At 40.6% G+C, this 21297-nt stretch overlaps 2 protein-coding genes across 11 annotated transcripts in view; one reads left to right on the top strand and one right to left on the bottom strand.

The window, feature by feature from the left end:
* Window positions 1–21297, top strand: part of LOC103347914 (ovomucoid) — a 138638-nt gene that overhangs the window by 79826 nt on the left and 37515 nt on the right. The window lies entirely within an intron of this gene.
* Window positions 10373–19070, bottom strand: SPINK13 (serine peptidase inhibitor Kazal type 13). The gene is made up of 5 exons (XM_051844383.2): window positions 18899–19070; window positions 17510–17611; window positions 13654–13691; window positions 12824–12951; window positions 10373–10603 (listed from the first exon to the last, which is right to left on the bottom strand). The coding sequence occupies exons 2-5, from the start codon at window positions 17586–17588 to the stop codon at window positions 10552–10554; spliced, it is 297 nt and encodes a 98-aa protein (XP_051700343.2). The 5' UTR covers window positions 17589–17611; window positions 18899–19070; the 3' UTR covers window positions 10373–10551.

The following is a 21297-nucleotide window of genomic DNA, read 5'->3' as shown; positions in this document are numbered from 1 at the left end:
AATTTGTTATTTAAAAATTTTAATGTGTTTTATCTATTTGAAAAGCACAGAGTGGGAAGAGAGAGAGAGAGGCAGAAAGAAACAGAGATCTCCTGCTTTCTGATTCAGTCACCAAATGACTCTGACAGCCACGTCTGGATCAGGCTGAAGCCAGGAGCCAAGAGCTGAATACAGGTCTCCTACATAGGTGGCAGGGACCCAACTCCTTGAGCCTCCAGGGTGCCCTTAGCAGGAAGCGAGGGTCAAGTGTGGAGAGTCAAACCCGAGCTCTCTGATATGGGAAGCAGTTGTCCTAAGAGGCACCCTAACCACTAGGACAAACACCCTTCTCAGTCTTTGCAATTAAAGAAAAGGTTTGTCCTTAAAAGCATACAGTTTCAGACCTTCACTAGGGTGTTTGGTGACTTTGTGGTTGTAGATAGAATCATAAGGAGATAAAAGGAAGAACAGCATGTTTGACAAGCTTCATGACTGAGAGTGAAACTTGAAAAACTGAAACAGGGACAGCTGGGAGAAAGAGCCGGCCTATGAGAAGTGATGTTTGAGTCTGAACCTTTGGATTGCAAGTTATGGTATAAAATTCAGATAGAATGTATATCAGGAGATTTGAACTATGGGACTAGAGCTACGGTCATGAAAAAGATGAAACTAATGCGCCATTTGCACAGAAGTCATAGTGGAGTCATGGAAATAATAAGTCATTCAAGGAGAATAATATCTAATGAGATCTGAGTGTCTATATTTTCTCACAGTAACTCATTACAATTGATTTATAATTCTTATTAATGGTGTGATTCTCCCAACTCATTCAAACTTCCCTAATATTGTACAGGAGAAAGGAACACAGGGTGACAATGTTGATAATAAAATAATGATGGTGATATAAAAAATTGTAAAACAGTGACAATAATAAAATAAGTGCTGTAAAGGAGTCCTTACATACCAAGTGCAGTTCTTCTCACATAAGAAAATTAAGTCACATTTGAACATTGCATGATATATACATGTATCAAGATATCTTATGATATCCCATCAGTATTTAAAGCTATCTAATAAAAATTGAGTGTAATTAACTGAAAGAAAAAAATAAAGTTAAGGTACAAGTGGGTTAAGTAACTTGAAAGTCAGTACTATGTATCAGAATTGAAATTTGAATATAATCTTCCTTTCTCTTACTCTCCTTCCTTCTCTCTCTTTTTCTCTTTCTTTTCCTTCCTTCGTCCCTTCGTTCCTCCCTCCTTTCCTCCCTTCCTCTCTCTCTACAGACAGAGACACACACAGAAACACACCCATCTGGTGATTCACTTCCTAAATGCCCCTAATGCCTTAGACTAGGCCAGAGCCAAATCCTTAAGTCAGGAACTCAATCCAGGTTTCCTGCATGGGGGATAGGAACCCAATTACCTGAGCCATCACCTACCACTTCCTCAGTCTTGTTATCAGGAAGCTGGATCATGAGCCAGATCTGAGTTTCAAATCTAGATACTCCAGTATTATATGTGGGTGTCTTAACCAATGTCTTAACCACCAGGTCAAATGCCTACTCCATACTGCTTGTATTTTTAAGTACTGACTACTGACCACTAAAGATGTGGTCATGAATCTTGCTCAGAATCATTAACACCAAGTCACACAATGTCTCTGGAGAATTTGTATTGCCTATAGGGAAAATAAATTTTTTAAGTGCATTTATCTTTCAGAAAGTCTCCTCTAATGAGTGGAACCAATGCTTCTCAAATTATATTCATGAAAATTCCCTGTGGATCTTGATAAAATGCAAATTTGACTTAGTACATCTAAGGTGAGATCTATAATTCTGGAGTTTTTAAAAGTTTAAATATTTATTTTTCTTTACTTGAAAGAAAGAGCGAGAGTGAGAGCGAGCAAGTGAGAGATATCTTCCATCCACTTTCAGTCTCTAACCAGGTCTGAGCCAAGCTAAAGCCAGGAGCCAGAAACTATCCACATCTGCCATGTGGGTGACAGGAACCCAGGCAACTAAGCCATCATCTGCTGCCTCTCAGGGTGCACATTAATAGGAAGCTAGAGCAGAAGCAGAGCAGAAGCAGGACTCAAACTCAGACACTGGCTATGGGATGCAGGTGTCCCAAGTGGCAGCCTTAACCTGCTATGCCACAACACATGCCCCGGTAAATCTGCATTTTTAACAATGATCTGGTGCTTTGAAGAGCAAGAGTCTGTAAAGTCATGAGGCAGATGAAGTGTTTACTGATAAATTATGTAGAAGAGCCAAGCTCTAGCTCCAAGTATTAAAGTATTGAAGGAACATTGTTTTAATGGCTTGTCATCTCATTTAAAGACCTAGACTTCTATTCATGGCTTAAAAAGCCGCACCTACACGATGTTACTGGAACCTTTGTATCTGTGAACTTGACATTGATTCCTAACTTCTCCTATCTCCCATCTCCCTGTTAAAAGTGTTAGGTAGGAAGTCAGATATGAGCTTATGTGTGTGTGACAAAGGCCTAAGGAGACATTAGGGTCCAGCATATGCATCTCAAAGTCATCCCAATAACTTTCAGGGGCAGCCCAGTATTTGCATCCTGCCCTGCCCCTTCCCTTCTACCTGATAACCTGCCAGGCAGGGGTCCCTGCCCCTTATACCTGATATCTGCACTTCAATTTTCCTGCTCTGGAGGATTCTCCAGGGGGTCCTGCCCATCCTTGCAGGCTTCCCCCAATCTGATAACTTCAGGGGGAAAACTCAGATAGGAGTTTTTAGTATTTACATCCCAAAAGTCCTTTGTTCCAGGAGGAGCAGAGGCAGGAAGGCAAGGCCCATCTCTAAAAACCCCCAGCCTCAACTAGACTGCGTGCTCAGCCCTCTGCCTCTCTGCTTAGCTGCTCACCTGGCCTGCCTGGGTGTAATCTCTCCACTCAACCATGTAACTCCACTCTCCCCCAGTCCGAGCGACTGGGCACTCTCTCTCAGGTTCTGTCTGGAGAGGTGCCCATCCGTTCTTACGAATGTCCTTACCCTAATAAATCTTGCTATTTTACTTTCCACTACTCTCTGTCTCACTCCTGAATTCTTTCTTGCACAAAGACAAGAACCCTGCCATTCACCAGTAACAAAAGCAGGGGAAAATAACTCTGGGCCTTGCTGATTGTGTGTCTGGAGCTTCATCCTCAGCTTTCACCTGGCCTCCTTCTTCTACTTCTAGCTAAGCCAGCTGTCAGCTCCTCAAATTGATCTTCCGTGGCATCGTATGCTTCTCTAACATTCAGATTGTGCTTTGGTAGTTTGTGGTTCTTGTTGTCCTTCTAGAACCGTGCCCTTGCACAACCCCTTTTGAATGTGAAGTCTGCAAGAACAGGGGTATATCTGCCTTGTGCCTCATATAGTGAATGGCACAGAATAGATACCCAATAAGGATTCTTGAAACCAACAGATTTCATTTGCCTGGGCTCTAAAAATATTTCTTACTGCTTCATAGAGAGTAAGTAGCTCTGGAGATGAGAAAATAGAGTAACAGCATATAAAATCTAAAAAGTTGATACTAAGAGTATCAGCTGATTTATTGAAAATAGCTGCAAAGAGAGCAAGAAAACGAGGCTTCCACATGAGGACTGCTTTTACAATTTTGAAAACAGCATTTTATCTTGGTGCGCATTTGTCCATTAGTGCCTTTAGGCAGAATGCTTTCTTAAAAGACAGGGTTAATATTTTTAAGATGATATGGTTTGTATCTTTTGGAAAATCTCTTATTGTTTCCTCTGTCTGCCCTCTTTTTTATGTGTGTTTACAGACAATATCAGTTTATAGCTAGCTGCAGCGTATCTTGAGTTCAAGTCTCAGTCTTCCTTTATAATCTATGGTATTACATAGTTTGCTTACCTTGTGTTAAGTTTAGCTTTATCATCTATAAAATGGGGGCAAGAATGGTATCAGGCTAGTAGGGCTGTGGAGGAGATTGAGACAATAAAAATAAGATACACTTCTGGCTTTTGGCATGGTGCATGAGTTCATTGAACCTGGCATAATTGTTAAATTGTCTCTGCCCATGCGCTCTGCCAGGGTGTCCTTCCACCCCTTCACCTGTACTGGAACACTCACATTCTCATGTGGGACCTCATGTCATTGTTTCCATTCTCAGCTTATACCCAGAACCCAGAACCCCTTATCAGAGTCCCCCAGGTTTTCTACCTGTGTTCATGTCTGTCTCCAAACAGCACAGGATTTTCACATTAAAGTGAAGATAGTTAAAGGTAAGAGATTTCTAGGCTAAGCTTCATTTGTTTTTCTACTAAAGTAGAATAAATGTGGGCTCTCTACTTTTTGGTGAGAAAAATAAATGATGGAATTTCCCCTGATTCCTCATTTTTATTCTCCTTACACCACCCTTCTCATTTGGGAGAAGATTTTTATTTTGATTATCGTAATTTTTGGTAGGGCAGAGATGGAGAGACTAAATAATGAACCAGTGTTAAGCTGTAAGAGATGGTTGGTGTTAACAAGGGAACATTGTAGAATATGCTTGGCTTTGGAGCCCTAAAAAACCTGATGTTATATCTTCACCAGCTCCACAGAGAGCCACCCTCTTGGAATCGGCTCATTAGGTGAGGGCACCGAAAGAGGGAGAAGGAAAATGAAAGATGAGCTTCCCTGTGGCCAGTAGAGATGGTTTGTGTGATTAGCTGGAAAGGCGATGGAGAGTTGAGAGCTGCCCATGAAGTAACTAGTCAAGTAAACCAAATTAGAAGAGTGAGGCTGGCATCTAGTGGTAGAGATAAGTAATGTCCCAAACACAAAGGAGCCCAAATGCAAAGACTACTTTCAGATATTATCTCCCCAGCCTCAAATGTAGTAATAATTTCATCTTTCTGTATCAGCCAAGACCATTTGGTTATGTGGCAGATTATGAAGAACATCAGTTTGAGGTGGGTGTTGTGGCACAGTGGGTTAAACCTCCACTGGGATGCCCACATCTGTATTGGAGAGCCTGGTCCTATGCTTCCAATCCAGTTTCCTACTGATGCACATGAGAGGGAACAGATAGATGATGGTCCAACTGCTTGGGTTCTTATCACCTATGTGGGAGAGCTGCATGGGGCTCCTGGCTCCTGTTTTCTGTCTAGTCTACCTCTGGCTACTGGGAGTGCCTTTAGGAAGTGACCCTGTGGATAGAAGATCTCTCTAGCTTTGTCTCTCCCTCAGTCACTCTGCCTTTGAAATGAATAAATAGGGGCCAGTGCTGTGGTGTAACATTTAAAGCTAGAGCCTGTGGGCCTTGTATCTCATGTGGATCCTGGTTCAAGATCTGGCTGCCCCACATCTGATCCTTTTCCCTGCTAATGTGGATCCGCTCAGCTCCGGCCATTGTGGCCACCTGAGGGGGTGAACTAGTAGATGGAAGATCTCTTCTTCTCCCTCACGCTAACTCTGCCTTTCAAATAAATGAAAAAATAATTTAAAAAGGGAAATGAATAAATAAATCTTTAAAAATCAGTCAAATAAGTCAAGGAGTTTGTTGATATTTGTGTTGGGAAGAATGAGATGAAGTGAATATAAGACATTCTGGAACAAGAGTTGGGGGGGCAGTGACATCAACTCCTCCTCTCTTGCTCAGGCATACACCTGCTCTCTCCACCCTCTCAGCTCTCCTCTCTCTCCTTCAGTTAGCATGTGTCCCTCATTCTCTCCTACTTTATGTGGAATTTAGACATGAGACTGGGGTAGTAGGTCACGAACAGCTGTGTGTGTAGGGAGGTCTTAGTTTGTCTTCTCTGCTCCAATACCTATGCCTTGATGACTTCTAAACTTTTTGCCAGTCCATCAAAACTCCAATCCCCAGATCTGGTCTTTAGAGGGAAATTTTTCCTAGATCTCCTAAGTCATTCATCTACAAGATAAAAGATAATCACAATAGAAGAGGATACTCCTCTCATGTTCTTACTCTTGCATATCTGTGTTTCTCTTCCATGTGGACACTAATATTATCTATAATTTCTTCCTGAATCTGCAACAGAGATAAGACTCTATAAGCTGGTTAATACATATTCATTGGATAAATAAATGAATATATATCTAATATTCAAAGTGGAGATGGTTATACTCATAGCATAATTTGATTTAGTAGGTTAAATGAAATAGTTTATATAAGTTATTCAGTACAATGATTGACATGTATAATTCCATAATGGGGTGAATGAGAGTGTCATTTTAAAACTTGTCTCTTCTGTGCTGTAGTTTCTCAAATGATTTTGTTATATGGAAGCATTAGAGAAGTTTCACACCTAAGGCCAGTATTCGCACCACTAGAACATCCTTTGGAACTCATCAGGTTATGCCTTTCTGTTGGAGAGTGATGCTGTTTATTTGCATGCTTTTAATGACTACAAAGAGTCCTGTGTATTAAGTTTAAAAACTCACATAAAAGGTAGAGAAGGTGATGCCCACTTCCTTTTACGACTTATGTCAGTCACAAGTCACATAGGTTGTAATAGGAAGCAAACCCAAGTCCTTATGCTGTGTCTCTTTCCCTCAGTTCTCTGTGCCACAGAGCCACCAAGAGAAAACCTTTTCATCCCACAAACACTGTATAACACTCTTAGCAATTTTGAGGAACTAGCATTCTTTTCTGTCAAGGAGAGAGCATGCCCTGTAGAAGTGAAATGTATTCCCTAGTATTGATCACAGGGATATTGAATGCCTTGCAATCTATTTGTGTCATGAAATTTGAGGAGTTTGAATAGGAATGATGTAATGTAGGAATGAATTCTAAATTAGAGTAGCACAAGTGGGTTTCCCCAACACATAAACACATTGGAGAGTAGCACACTTGACATTTAAAATGTTCAGCTGAGGGACTGGCACTCTGGCTTGGCAGATAAAGCCACCACCTGTGGCTCGAGTCCCTGCTGCTCCTCTTCCGATCCAGCTCTCTGCTATGGCCTGAGAAAGCAGCTGAGGATGGCCCAAGTGCTTGGGCCCCTGCACCTGCGTGGGAGACCTGGAAGAAGCTCCTGGCGCCTGGCTTCGGATCAGCTCAGCTCTGGCTGTTGCAGTCATTTGGGGAATGAACCAGCAGATGAAAGACCTCTCTCTGTCTCTCTCCCTCTCTCTATTTCTCTCTCTCTCTCTAATTCTGCCTTTTAATAAATAAATAAACAAATCTTTAAAAAAATAAGTGAAATGTTCAGCTGAGACTGCCAGGTTAAGGTATGGATGATCAACCAGGTGGACGTGAAGCACCGTAGGACAATGACATGAATGTTGGGAAGAAAGGCTATGTTAGAAGCCAAAATACATACGTTACTTTGGGAGCATGGCCAGAGTGTAAAAACAGTGCTAAAGTGACTGATTAAGCTACCATGTGCTTAATGTTGCTTTTCCAATAGGACAGAGAAGCAAAAGCCCAGAAGCTGCCTCAGAAAATCAATAAAGTGCCAGTCTCCCCTGCAGTCCTGTAGCAGAATGGGCATGCTCTACTCTGCTCTATGCCAGCATCATCCTTGGGGAAACTCCGGAGTCAGCCAGGGCAAGGAAATGCAAGGAGCATTTAGTAATGAGGATGAGCCTGTAGGTGAGCTTATTTATCACACAACCAAGGATCTGGGGGACACAGTGGATATGTTTGTTAGGGAAAGGACCCACAGAATAAGGGCTAGTGAGAAGAAACATGAGATAGCAAGAATATTCAAGAGATGACTTTGATAAAGACATTCTCTAGAACTCGCTAGTTGAGATACAGCTGATCTTTTGGTATTCTGTTCTCTTGGAAAAAAGGCTCTGTTGCCATGATTAGTAATTCAGCCATGGTCTATTGCTTATGGATTTTCTTTTGCAGGAATATGATTTTCTGTAATCATGAATTCATATTAAACTTTTTATAAAAGTTAACCTTTTTTAAATTTATTTATTTATTTGAAAGTCACAGTTACACAGAGAGAGAAGGAGAGGCAGAGAGGTCTTCAATCTGCGGGTTCACTCCCCAATTGGCTGCAGCCGCCGGAGCTATACTGATCTGAAGCCAGGAGCCAGGAGTTTCTACTGGGTCTCCCATGCAGGTGCAGGGACCCAAGGAATTGGGCTATCTTCCACTTCTTTCCCAGGCCATAGCAGAGAGCTGGATTGGAAGTGGAGCAGCTGGGACACAAACCGGTGCCCATATTGGATGCCAGCACTGGATGAGGAAGCTTAACCTGCTATGCCACAGTGCTGGCCCCAAAAGTTAACATTTTGAGTGGTTGTTGGCCTAATGGTTAAGATGCCTGCAGGGCATTCAATAGCTCGGATCAATAATAGGGAATACATTTCACTTCTGCAGGCATGTTCTTCCCTTGACAGAAAAGAATTCCTGGTCCTCAAAATTGCAAAGGGGTTATATATTTTCTAGTTCCTGGGTTCAAGTCCTTGCTCTCTTAATTCTAGCTTCTTGCAAAGCAGACCCGAGAAGAGGTCAGGTGATGGCTCAACTTCCCAAATCCCTGCCATTCACCTGGGTTGGATTCTCAGTTCTTGGATTTGGTCCAGCCTAGCCCAGCCCTGATTACTGCAGGCACTTAGAAAGTAAACCAGCAGGTGGAATTCTGTCTCTGTCTCTGTGTCTCTCTGTCCCTGAACTTCTTGAATACTTTTTAAAAAATTGACCTCTTTATATATATTTTAATGCCTGGGTCAAGATGCCCATATGGCCTTTGTGACCAAAGAGTGGTTTCCAATATAGTTACACTCTGAGAAAGGATTTTTGCAAAAGCAATACATCCAGAGACTAGTTCTCTTCCCCCAAAGTCCTTTCTTCTTGAATTTATTATTTGGCTTGTCTCAGGGAACAGAAAACATGACACCAACTCTGTAAGAGAAGAGGGAATTTATTATTCCATTTAAAGGAGAAGTCAAAGAACAGACGATGCAGGGATGGCTTGAAACAAGAAATTTATGTCATCGAAATATAGTTTCTCTCTGTTTCTTTGTCTCTATTTTGATTTAATTTTTAAAGAGGCCCTATTTTCTCTCACCAGAGACTAGTTTCAGTTTTCAGGCAACATTTTCCAGGTCCATGTCTAAGAGAAAAGATGGTCTTTCTTGCAGCACTTCCAGGTCAAGACTCTGTTTGAGTCATCTACTGATACTTATAATGATGTTTGTGGTGGGAGGACATCCATTTGTAGATTAGAATAGGCCTAGGTGGTAGGCTCCACAGGGATCATGATGGAATCAACACAACTGAAGACAAAAGCTGAAGTTTGATAAGTTTGCTAAGAGGTAATTAGGGTTTCTGACACTAGAAATGTATATATTGGGATATGAAAACAGGCCGGAACCGCGGCCCACTAGGCTAATCCTCCACCTTGCGGTGCCGGCACACTGGGTTCTAGTCCTGGTCGGGGCGCCGGATTCTGTCCCGGTTGCCCCTCTTCCAGGCCAGCTCTCTGCTATGGCCCGGGAGTGCAGTGGAGGATGGCCCAAGTGCTTGGGCCCTGCACCCCATGGGAGACCAGGATAAGTACCTGGCTCCTGCCATCAGATCAGCACGGTGTGCCGGTCGCAGTGCGCCAGCCGCGGCAGCCATTGGAGGGTGAACCAATGGCAAAAGGAAGACCTTTCTCTCTGTCTCCCTCTCTCTCACTGTCCACTTTGCCTGTCAAAAAAAAAAAAAAAAAAAAAAAAGGATATGAAAACAGCAGCAGAAGATGTCTACTCCATTGCTTTCTTTAAACCTCAATTCCCAAAACAGCTGTTAACAACATTCCATGTTGGTTATAGTGAGATATTTTTGCTACCTGATGTGAGCTCATAGAAGATCAAAAGACCTGAATCTTGCTTAACAAATGAAGGAATACTAGTGACTTTCACCAAAGGTCATTACCTGCCTGAGGCCAGATACCAGGCAAAGTGATGGGTGACTCTTCTACATAAGCAATGAAATAATCCAAACCAAGATAATTATGGAACTGCTACAGCCAAGGACACTGATAGCTAATATAACACAAACTAAGCAGTGACAAGACTGAAAGCAGAGTTTGGATCTCCTCATTTCCGTGCTAGTGTCACTACTTTGAGTAACAGACATCCATTGGCATGACATTCCTCATCTCTCTCTGATAACTTACTTCTCCAACTAAAAAAGGTGTTAGGTTATCTGTTTGGGGAGTTTGCAGAAATAGCAATAGGCCTAAGTGACTCAGTGGCTCCCTCCTTTGCAGGGAAAATATTTTCTCTTTTGCTCGTCTACAAGTGAGACGAACGCAGCGTGGAGTGGCTGTGCAAGGAAGCTTGTGCTCTGTGAGCATTACTCATTGGGGGGCCAGAAAACCCACTTGGTGAACAGAACTTGGAAGCTCCAAAATAGATATCTTTAAATAATCAGGTCCCAAAAATGAATTGTCCATTAGTTAGTTCCTTTTTATTATGTTTATTTGTAATAAAGTGATACTTGGTTATCTGTGAGTTACATTCCCTTTTTCCCCCATTTTGTTCCAAATTTGGTACAGCACAGGGATATGTTATTTAATTTACACCATCAAATTTCAAAAGAAGTAATATTTGGAAGCTAAAAGAATAAGCAAATGGAGGTATTCTGTTAATCATTCATCACATTTTCCATATTTGGCAAATTGAATACGAGAACCAAATTCCCTAAAGGGAAGAGAAAAGAAAGAAGATTAGTATTATAAGGAGAGTGGGCATTGTTCTTGAATGCACTTTCTTTGTCTTTTAAGTCCTATAAAGAAGGCTGCTTTAAAATTTCCTTTACATCCGTCATTTTTTTATTCCTGTTTGTCACCACCACAGTTAGTACATTCTTTATGTGTTGATTATCCAAAAAGTGTTCTGTGAAGTTTTCTTTTTTTAAAGATTTTTATTCATTTGAGAGGTAGAGATACAGACAGTGAGAGGGAGAGACAGGGAGAAAGGTCTTCCTTCCGTTGGTTCACTCCCCAAATGGCTGCAATGGCCGGAGCTACACCGATCAGAAGCCAGGAGCCAGGAGCTTCTTCCCAGTCTCCCACGGGGGTGCAGGGACCCAAGGACTTGGGCCATTTTGTACTGCTTTCTCAGGCCATAGCAGAGAGCTGGATCGGAAGAGGAGCAGCCAGGACTAGAACTGGCGTCCATATAGGATGCCGGGACTGCAGGTGGAGGATTAACCTACTAAACCGTGGTGCTGGCCCCATTCTGTTAAGTTTTTCTTTTTCTTTTTTTTCTTTTAATTTTTTTTTTTTTTTTTTTGACAGGCAGAGTGGACAGTGAGAGAGAGAGACAGAGAGAAAGGTCTTCCTTTTTGCCATTGGTTCAACCTCCAATGGCCGCCGCGGCCGGCGCACCGCGTTGATCCGAAAGCAGGAGCCAGGTGCTTCTCCTGGTCTCCCATGGGGTGCAGGGCCCAAGCACTTGGGCCATCCTCCACTGCACTCCCGGGCCACAGCAGAGAGCTGGCCTGGAAGAGGGGCAACCGGGACAGAATCCGGTGCCCCGACCGGGACTAGAACCCAGTGTGCTGGCACCGCAAGGCGGAGGATTAGCCTATTGAGCCACGGCACCGGCCTCTCTGAAGTTTTTCAAAAAAAGTTTCGTCCTGTAACCCATTCCCATCTCAGTACTTTTCCGTTCAGCATAGACATACTGGATTTTTCTACCAAGAGGTAAAATATAGCCACAACAGTGATACTTCTAGACCTATTCACCCTGTTGTCTTGGCTGATATAAATTTGTATATTTTCGTTGTAATAAATAGATACAATGAAAATAACAGCTGTTATATTTTATGAGGCCTTCTAGTAAATCATCAAACCTGAGTAGGCCTGGGACCCCCAACCTAGGAGATCTCAAAAATCATGGAAGGGTTACTGTCAAGACATAGGCTGACTTATAAAAACAGCGTCAAATGGTGCTAAAATATATCACAAGGAATGTCTTGATTTTTAATCTAAATTTCCTACTGAAATTATTTGAAAGGCAAATAATATTACAAGTTAGCTATTAATTTTTATGCATGTAAGAAACATAACCACTTTATTACTCATATGTAATAGTATTTGTGCCTATATATATGTATATATGTCTAGGTCTTCATTTATACCCATTGCTTTATCTTCATCTTTATCTGTTTCTATATCTATTAATTTCTCTCAAACGACATTGATAAGGTACTACACATAGGCTTGTCAGTGTGACTTGTGAAAGAAAATTTGAGTGATTTTGGATTTTCATTTATTGTTTGAATATAATCTGTAGACTTCTTATAAATATGATCCCTGAAATTCTCCCAAAATATCATGTACGCATTTCTATTAAAAATGTCTACTGTGAATGTTAACTAAATTTTTAAAAGAAACTTTTACTGTCTAAATAGTCTGCTCCTGATATTTCTTTTTTAAATTTTAAAATATGTACTCATTTTTACTAATTTGAGGGACAAAGAGGCAGAGACAGGCAGATGGTCAGTCAGATGGACAAAGTTCTTATGCAGTGGTTCACTCCTCAGACATTTGCAACAGCCTAGACTGGGCCAGGTTGAAGCTGAGAGCCAATAATTCAATCCAGTTCTCCCACATGGGTGGCAGAAGACCCAACCACGTGAGCCATCACCTGCTGCCTCTCACATGAACCTTAGCAGAAAGCCAGGATTAAAAGTGGAGCAGGACTCAAACTCAGCACTTGGATGTAGGCATCTCAAGCATTGTTGTAAGTTGTGCCACATGCTTGTCCCTACCCCTAATCTTTCATGAACAACAGACTATTTTTTTTTTAATGGTACACATCAGTAAAACCTAATTCCTTGGCTTATATTGTTTGGAACTTACATGAAGAAACATAGAGAAAAAATATAGTAATGGTGTTTTATTTTTAACTTACCACTGTTCAGTGCAGAAGAAACACTCATTCTGGTAAGTACGCATGTTTGTAGCACACACATATGCTGTCACATTAGGACAGTTTGCTTCATAAAGAGGATCCAGTGGTTGATATATATGGCACGGGGGCTGCACATACCACAAAATATCATAGGAGTAATGAATATTCTTATTATTTAATTCCATCTGTGCCTTGCCTATCACTTCTGCCACAGATAGAAATAATAGCAAATCTTAACAATTCATTGATCTTTTCAAAAATTTCCTGTGCTCTGGCTTCCCACCAGGTGACCAATTTTTGTTTTTGTTTTTCTGACTGTAGCGTCTGCCCCCATCCCATCATCTCCTCAATCCATACCTTATAATGTCCATGCTTAACTCCAAATGTGAAGTTTTCATTTAACCTTGGTCTCTAACTCACAGAAGGAAGTTTCTGAGTGGAGAGATAGATGTGTTTGTGAATTCTAGACGGCTCAAGAGTGGTTGGTAAAATGAAGGTTCTGTATCAAGACTAGGAATAAATTTTGGACTTACCACAATACAGCTTTGTGACTTTGAGTAAATGACAGGTGTTATTTCACTTAATCCTCAGAAATACACTGACTCATATATTTTATTTGACTATATGTATTCATTTTATTATAAGTTATTACTATACTATCATGCTTTTGTTGCATTGGAAAGCATCTAAGCCAGGAAAGGTTAAGCTACATGCCAGAGTCCAGATAAAGTCCTTTCTTTCTACTTTACTTTCATTAAATTTTAGATAAGTCATGTCAAGACTTTGATCATTATTAGAAAGAGAATCCAGAATTAGAAATGCAAATGTACCATAGGCCATTTAGAACTGTCACGGGGTTTGAAGATCCCTGCAAATAAAGTACAAACAGTAAGTTAAAGTTCCCCATGGGATATGATTTTTCTTACTGAAACTACTTGGAATAAAGAAATATGACAACTATACATTTGCTCAAAAGTATACAAAATAATTTATAGCAACAGTATTTGTAGACAACATTCCTGTGTTAGCTACTTTATCCGTTACTTTTATTTTCACAGTCATATTTATGGCTTTCCTATGTAACTGAAGAGAGTAAACACTGTTGTGTGGTTGTATGCATAACTTATAAACAATGTTATTTTCAGTGAGTTATTGGACTGGTGTCTCTGATTTCCTCCTCATTATAACTGGGATAATTATTTGCATTTTAAGAGTATTGCAAAGATTAAATGTGATGCAGTAAGTAATGTATTAGGCTAGTTCCTATGAACACATTGTGCTTAAAGGACTCAGTGATGACAAGAAAACTTAAGGTTGGGTGGGCATTGTGGTATAGTGGGTTAAACTGCTGTGTGTCATGCCCACATCCCATATTGGAGTGCCTGGGATCAAATCCCAACTCCACTTCCTATTCAGCTTCTTGCTGATACATATAGGAGGCAGCAACTAATAGGTCAGGCCAAGTATTTGGGTTCCTGCTACCCATAAAGGGACCCAAATAGAGTTCCAGGCTTCCAGTTTTGGCCTGGCTTTCAGGAGACTGAGTTTGTAGGAGTAGAGGAATAGGAAAGGGCTTATTGTAGTTTGGCTGTTACTTACTTCTCACTGTTAAATATTTAAAACATCAGAAAATATTCTAATGTTCCCAAAGTGAGAATTTTCAAAAGTTAATAGAGAAATGCTGAATAGTATTTAGCAATATTTCCAAAAAGTAAACAAAAGACCTGATAATCTTTCCAGGACCAGATCATGCTGAATAAAAAATGATCATGTTTTTATCTAATCCTATAAAGTCAAAGTATTTACATGACAAAAGAAGTTGGGTGTAGTTATGAGAAAAGAAAAATAATGCGCCTCGTTTAGTAAAAATAAAATAAATTACACATATATACTGCATACCAAGTAAGAATAAACTTCAAATGAATTAGGATCTGAATATTAAGAATGAAACCAGGAGAAGACATTTAGGTTAGTGGTTAAGATACCCACATCCTATGTCAGAGTGCTTGGGTTCAAATCCTGAATCTGGTTCCTGACCAGTTTTCTGCAGTGCTGACTCTGAGAGACAGCAATGATAGCCCAAGTACTTTAAGTCCCTGTAACGCAAGAGTAACCTGGATTGAATTCCTCGTTCCTGGTTTGAGTACCAGCCCACCTTGAGCCACTGCGGGCATTTGGAGAGTGAATCAGTAGATGGAAGCTCTCTCTGACTCTTTCTCTCTCTTTCTGCTTCTCAAATGAATTTTTTTTAATGAAAAGAAAATAAGGCAATGCAAAGATTAAAATATGACAGAATCCCTCTTTAAACATAATTATAGGGAGAGACTTTGTGAAAATGACTCATTTATTTAAATACATTAACAGAAAAGACTGATATATTTTATTACATAAAAATAAAGAAGACTTCTCGGCAAAAAAATAAACACATATAGGCTTAAAATGTATTTGATAAAGAGCTAACATCTCTAGTGTATAAAGAACTATTTAAAATTGATGAAATAAAAATAAAATCAATTTAGAGCATGCAAGATACCAAATACATACAGTTCACACTTACCCACATCCTCAATAAGGATACAGAATTAATCCTTACAATCTGCAAAAAGTGTTCAGCTTCACCCATGAGAAGAAAATTGCTTGATTAAAAATAGACTAAAATGTCATCTCAGCTATCAAATTAGTTGTTAAGAAAGATGTATTTTCATGTTACTGGTGGGAATGCAAATTGGTATGTGATGGGTCACAGTGACATTTATTGAACCAACCAACTATTATGATTAATCGAATTCTGTCCAACTGAGGGTTACATAAAATAATAAAATATATTGCAGAGAATCTACACATAGCAGATAATTAATTGATGGTAGCTAAATTTTAAATATTCCTTTACAGAGCATTTGCTATGAAACATTTATGGAGAATGTAAGAATGCAAAAGTAGGTAAGATATACTGTAGCATCAGCTTTACTACTCTGTCACTTCTTCCCAGTGTACTAGTTTCCTGTCACTGCTATAAGGAATTATCAAAATTAGTGACTTCAAATGACATAGGTTTATTATCTCACAGTTCTAGAGGTAGGAAGCCCTAAAACTCAGGCACCAGCCTGGCTGCATTCCTTCTGGAATTCTAGGGTGTGGGGAGCAACTGGGAGCAACTCGGACTAGACTAAGTTACTGGAATTAAGACTTATTCTATGCATCTGCTCTCCCACAATATGGCGCTGGGAGAGGAGTAAAAACAGCTTCTACACAGCTGCCTCCAGTTCAACCAATAAACTGTAGGACCTGCTCCTGATTGGAGGAGAGCAGCGTACTCGGCGTGTGGGTAGCAGAGTTGGGATTGGTGGAAGAGGACTATAAAGGAGGAGAGAGACAACATGCACTGGGGAATATCTATCTGAGGGAACACCTGTGCAGCCCCCGAGAGAGCCGGCCGGCGGTGTGCCGCTCCCCCGCGGAAGTGGGGAAAGTGGCCAGGGGGAACCGCCCTTCCACGGAGGTGGAAGGGACAGTAGCCAACCTGGGAAGAACCAGCAGCAAACCCGGGGAGGGCCGAGCAGACAAAAGAACAGCACAGGGTCCTGTGTCGTCGAGCGAGCGACACTAGGGAAGAATCATTTCCTTACTTTTTTCAGCCTCTACAGGACACCCGAATTCCTTGAACCATGGCTCCATTCTCACATCATTCCAGCCTCTGCTTCCACTGTCATGTCTCCTTCTGAGCCCTGTCCTCCTGCCTCCCTCTTCTAAGAATCTGTGATGATATTGTTCCCACCTCAGTGATCTAGAATAATCTTCCCATCTCAAGAACATTAATCAGATCTGCAAAAATCTCTTTTTCCAAGAAAAACAGCATATTCAAAACTTCTGGTGATTGATATTAGATCTTAGATATTTTAAGAGGTCATCCTTTAACCTCTATTAGCAAGTGACATAAGGTTTATCCCCAAACTATTCAGACACACACATGATCTGAGCACAATTCTCACAAATGCTTTTGTGTCTGTTTTATTTTCCATTATCATCATTTAAAGAACCTGCTGAAGCCTGGATGAAAATACATTGTTGTTTTATCAGCAGAAAATCATACTCACACAAACATTACAATTTTGTCTACTCTAGAGGATTTCTCTAGAAAAGGGCATGAGAATCCACAAGGCAGAAAACAAGTCTGACTTTTCCATTTAGGAAAACGTTATTCTTTAAAAAAAAGATTTATTTACTTATTTGAAATGGAGAAAGAGAGAGAGAGAGCAAGTGATTTCTTTCTCCTGGTTCATTCCCCAAATGGCCACAACAGCCAGATCTCTGCCAGGCTGAAGCCAGGATCCAGGAACTCCATTCTGGTCTCTATATGGGTGACAGGGACCCAAGCACCTGTGCCATCTTCTGCTGCTTTCCTAGGCACATTAGCAGGGAGGTGGATCAGAAGCAGAGCAGGCAAGACTTGAACTAACACTCTGATGTGGGATGCTGGTGATGTAAGTGGAAGCTTAACCCACAGTGTCACAATGCCGGCCCCACAGGGAAATATCTTTCCATGATACTTGAATTTGATTGACAGTCTCAAAGGCTTACATTTAAACAAAGCATTCCCCATCCAATATCACAAATGACTTTTTTCCCTTTCGTACAACTTTAAGAAAATCAGATATTTAATATCCGCCAAAATACAAGGTCACTCACCTGAAAAAACAGTATGTGCCAAAGTAGAGGATACCAGGAAAAATATGATCTTTGGAGAAAGACAGCCATTCGATTTCATCTAGTATCCTTCTTTGGTGAAGTCTACAAAAATAGCCAAGACAATTTGGTCCTAATCTCTGGGAGAGCTGGCTTTCCAAACATCAGATACCCCATACCCAACAGGGTGCCATTGTACTGCAGTTGATCCTGACAGCCTCACTGGCCTGAAAGGTCCCTCTGCTCTCGGAAAGGGGAGAAAACTAACTTTTTCCCTTCTGCCAATAATCAGTCTACATACATCACAGTCCTGGCCTGGAAGAATGACCCTAGGACTCTCATTCAGGCGTCAAGACTCCAAACATGTTAACTATTAATAAATTTTCCCTACAGTTTATTACCTAAACTTGGATGCTCTTATTAGTGATTATAAACATGCCATACAGTCATAAGAATTCTGGGACAATAGGTGTGAAGTAGGGTTGTCCCTCATATGCAGGCACATGTCACCCTGTAACACAAGCTGTTTGATTTCCTGGCATGGACTAGTTTCTCTCACACGAAGTACTTCATTTCCTAGCTAGTTTCTCATTTTGCTGGGCCAATCACATGGGCACAAATATAAAGCTGTGATTACGAATGGAATTATTGGTCCTGGGTTATACCGATTATGTGTACCATCCATGATATAAGAATCAGGATATATACATATGTACAGACAGGAACTTAAGAAGTTTGTAGAAAATGAAATTAAACCATATATTTATTTTGGTGTGAAATATTTTGAAGCCCACATAGAGTTTTTTCATAATACACATTTCCATTAACTTTTTGGCCTTGGATTGATTTATTGAAATGAATGAGATGCAAGAAAGCATGGAGTTGGTAGTCAGAAATCAGAGTTCAAGTCCTAGATTCAGCATCTCCTGGATGTGTGAGTCTCAGAAGAAATATGAACTTTGTAGAATATTGAGAGGGCCAATTGGTATTAATATAAAAGCTTAAATACACTAAATTGGCGATTTATTAAATCAAACTTTACTTTGTAGAGATGGGACTGTTAGACCCAGAGAGAAGAGACTATTCAAGTCCATTTCTTCATTTTCATCATGATCTAGGGAATTCATGTCTCTCCTCCAAATTCTAGCAGGTGAGCACATAGAGAAACAAAGGAGAACCACATTAAGGTAGAGACTCCCCTTATTTTCACCTGCAAAGAAAAGGAGGGTGTTGGAGGAAAAAAGTAATAAAAAAAAAAAAAAGAGAGAGAGAGACTCACTGTTAATGTTGAGATCTTCCAGTGATGGGAAAAATCACTGATATGGATTAAGGAACGTGAAGGCAAAGAGAAATTACCTGAATGATGGAACTAAACCTGAGGTCCCAACTAACCTTGAGAAGAGTTGCTGTTCTGAATGTCTTGTGGCCAGGAATGTGGGGAGCAGAGTGGCAGTCTCCTTGCTTAGGACACTGACCACTTGTGTGGCATGAGTTTGCTCTGAGGGTTGTTTCTGAAGCTGATCTGTCTCTTGAGCCACCCCCTCTGATGTTTCATGCTCCAGCAGGCAAGGACAAACTTGGAGGCTCTGCACTTCTGATTTCTGTTTGTGCATCATGAGAACAAGAAGAACGGACAGCTGAAGGATTCATTACCTGCATAGTAGGTTAATGTCACACCACGTTCCAGAACTTTTGGTGAATTTTGATTCAAGCAGGTACTAGTCTTTCCAGACTGCTCTATCTCTACTTCTCACAAGTCTAACCTGTTTTACATTTTTTGGGTATATTTTTCTATTTGTTTGGGAAATCACAATGTCTCAAATATTTGCAATGCCCAAGCCTCCCATTTCTCCACTTGTTGCCCTGCACCACACCTCAGCTCTGGCAAGTTCAAAAATTTGCCATGATTTTGAAAAATCCCACCTCACAGGCTTTAATTTATGCTGTATTGTTAGTACCTTGTTGTTTTGTGTTCCTGTACCAGACTGAACCCTGTAATCTGACATTTATATTTAGCCTCCTTACACGTCTGTCCATTCTCTGTTGACATCATGCTCTGTAGTCTCCTCTTTCTTCCAAGTTAGGGTCAATTCAGCTTCCAGACCTTGATTATGGAGAAGGATAGAAAAAATACTATACAATTGACTATACAATTCTGCTATTGTTGTTACTTACCTATGCCCTCTAGACTCTCAAGGAAGCCTCTTTAATGTCCTGATGCTACTTAGGCCACCTGCCCCGTACAAATCCCCCCCTTTTTTTTTTACTGATTAAAAAAACTGCAGGATGAATTAGCCCGTTTCCCCTCTTTAACGTTCTAGACACTTTTCCTGTTTTGTCCTTTACTCTATATCAACTTACCTAGGGATCTACACATTCATTTATTTGCTTCTTTCTATTAGCACCTGTTGATGTGGTTCACATTCTTCATCACACTCACTCCTAATGATGCCACAAAGGGCAGAGATGTGATTAACTCCAAACCTCATGTTTGCTTGCTTTTCTTACATTGTTTGAGAAAATGAATGTTGTGTTTGATTTGTTCTCCAACAGTCTTCTTAGAACTGTATCCCGAGAATGTTATGATATATTTTGCCTTTGTTGGCCAGCATCTTTGTTTTTTCTTACATTAAATCTCACTGTTTTTCAAAGCCAGTGCTTTTAAACCCTTTAAAACTGCCTCCAGAGTAATTAGTTTATATGTTCTATGAAACAAATGATCCTCTCTGTACTTAATTGTGATTTATAACCACAGTGAATAGCTTTTTCTTTTCCTTTTTTTTTTTTTTTTTTTTGGCCACATAATAGGTACTCAGTAAATATGTAAGAGAATAAGAATGGAAAGAACAAGAAAGGGAAGAAAAATCCATCCATCATTTTTTTAAAGATTTTTTGTTTATTTATTTGAGAGGTAGAGTTACAATGAGAGGGGGAGATGAGAGAAAGGTCTTCCTTCTGTTGGCTCACTCCCCAGATGGCCGCAATGGCTGGAGCTGTGCCTATCAGAAGCCAGGAGCCAGGTGCTTCTTCCTGGTCTCCCTTGCGGGTGCAGGGGCCTGTACACTTGGGCCATCTACTGTTTTCCAGGCCATAGCAGAGAGCTGTGTTGAAAGAGGGGTAGCTGGGACTAGAACCAGCGCCCATATGGGATGCTGGTGCCGCAGGTGGAAGATTAACCTACTGCACCACAGAGCCAGCCCCCCATTCATCATTTTTTGTTTGTTTGCTATGTTTTTGGAAATTCTTCAAATTGTGCCTTTTCAGATGTATTTTAGAATAATTGTTTCTAGTGCACCAAGAAATAACCCTCCTGAAATCTTGATTGCAGTCCTAAATTTGGAAAAAGAAACAACATTAAATATAGTCTTTACATCCATGAGTGTCATGTTCCTTCTTTCTGACTTGCAGGATAATTTTTCCATTTTTTAGATATTTCAAGAATGTTATTTCCAAAACAGACATGAACTCATCACTGACTCAAATCCTCCATTAGTTCTTGGTTGCTTATTATGGGATTAATATTTAGGGTAAAACTTGAATATGAAGAAAGGAGCATTTTAGTTTGTGTAACTGAAGTCAGCTTGTTTATTTTCCTGTGAAATAAGGTTACTAGGGCCAGCACTGTGGCATAGTGGGTAAAGCCGCTGCCTGCAGCTTGTATCACATATGGTTCCAGTCCCACTGGTTAAAGTCCCGGCTGTTCCTCTTCTGATTCAACTCTGCTATGGCCTGGGAAAGCAGTAGAAAATGGCTCAAGTCCTTGGGTCCCTGCACCCATGTGGGAGAACCCG

Source organism: Oryctolagus cuniculus, chromosome 6 (assembly GCF_964237555.1).
Source record: "Oryctolagus cuniculus chromosome 6, mOryCun1.1, whole genome shotgun sequence".
Classification (NCBI taxonomy): domain Eukaryota; kingdom Metazoa; phylum Chordata; class Mammalia; order Lagomorpha; family Leporidae; genus Oryctolagus; species Oryctolagus cuniculus.
Note: the sequence above shows the minus strand (reverse complement) of the source record. Positions and strands in the feature narration are given on the sequence as shown.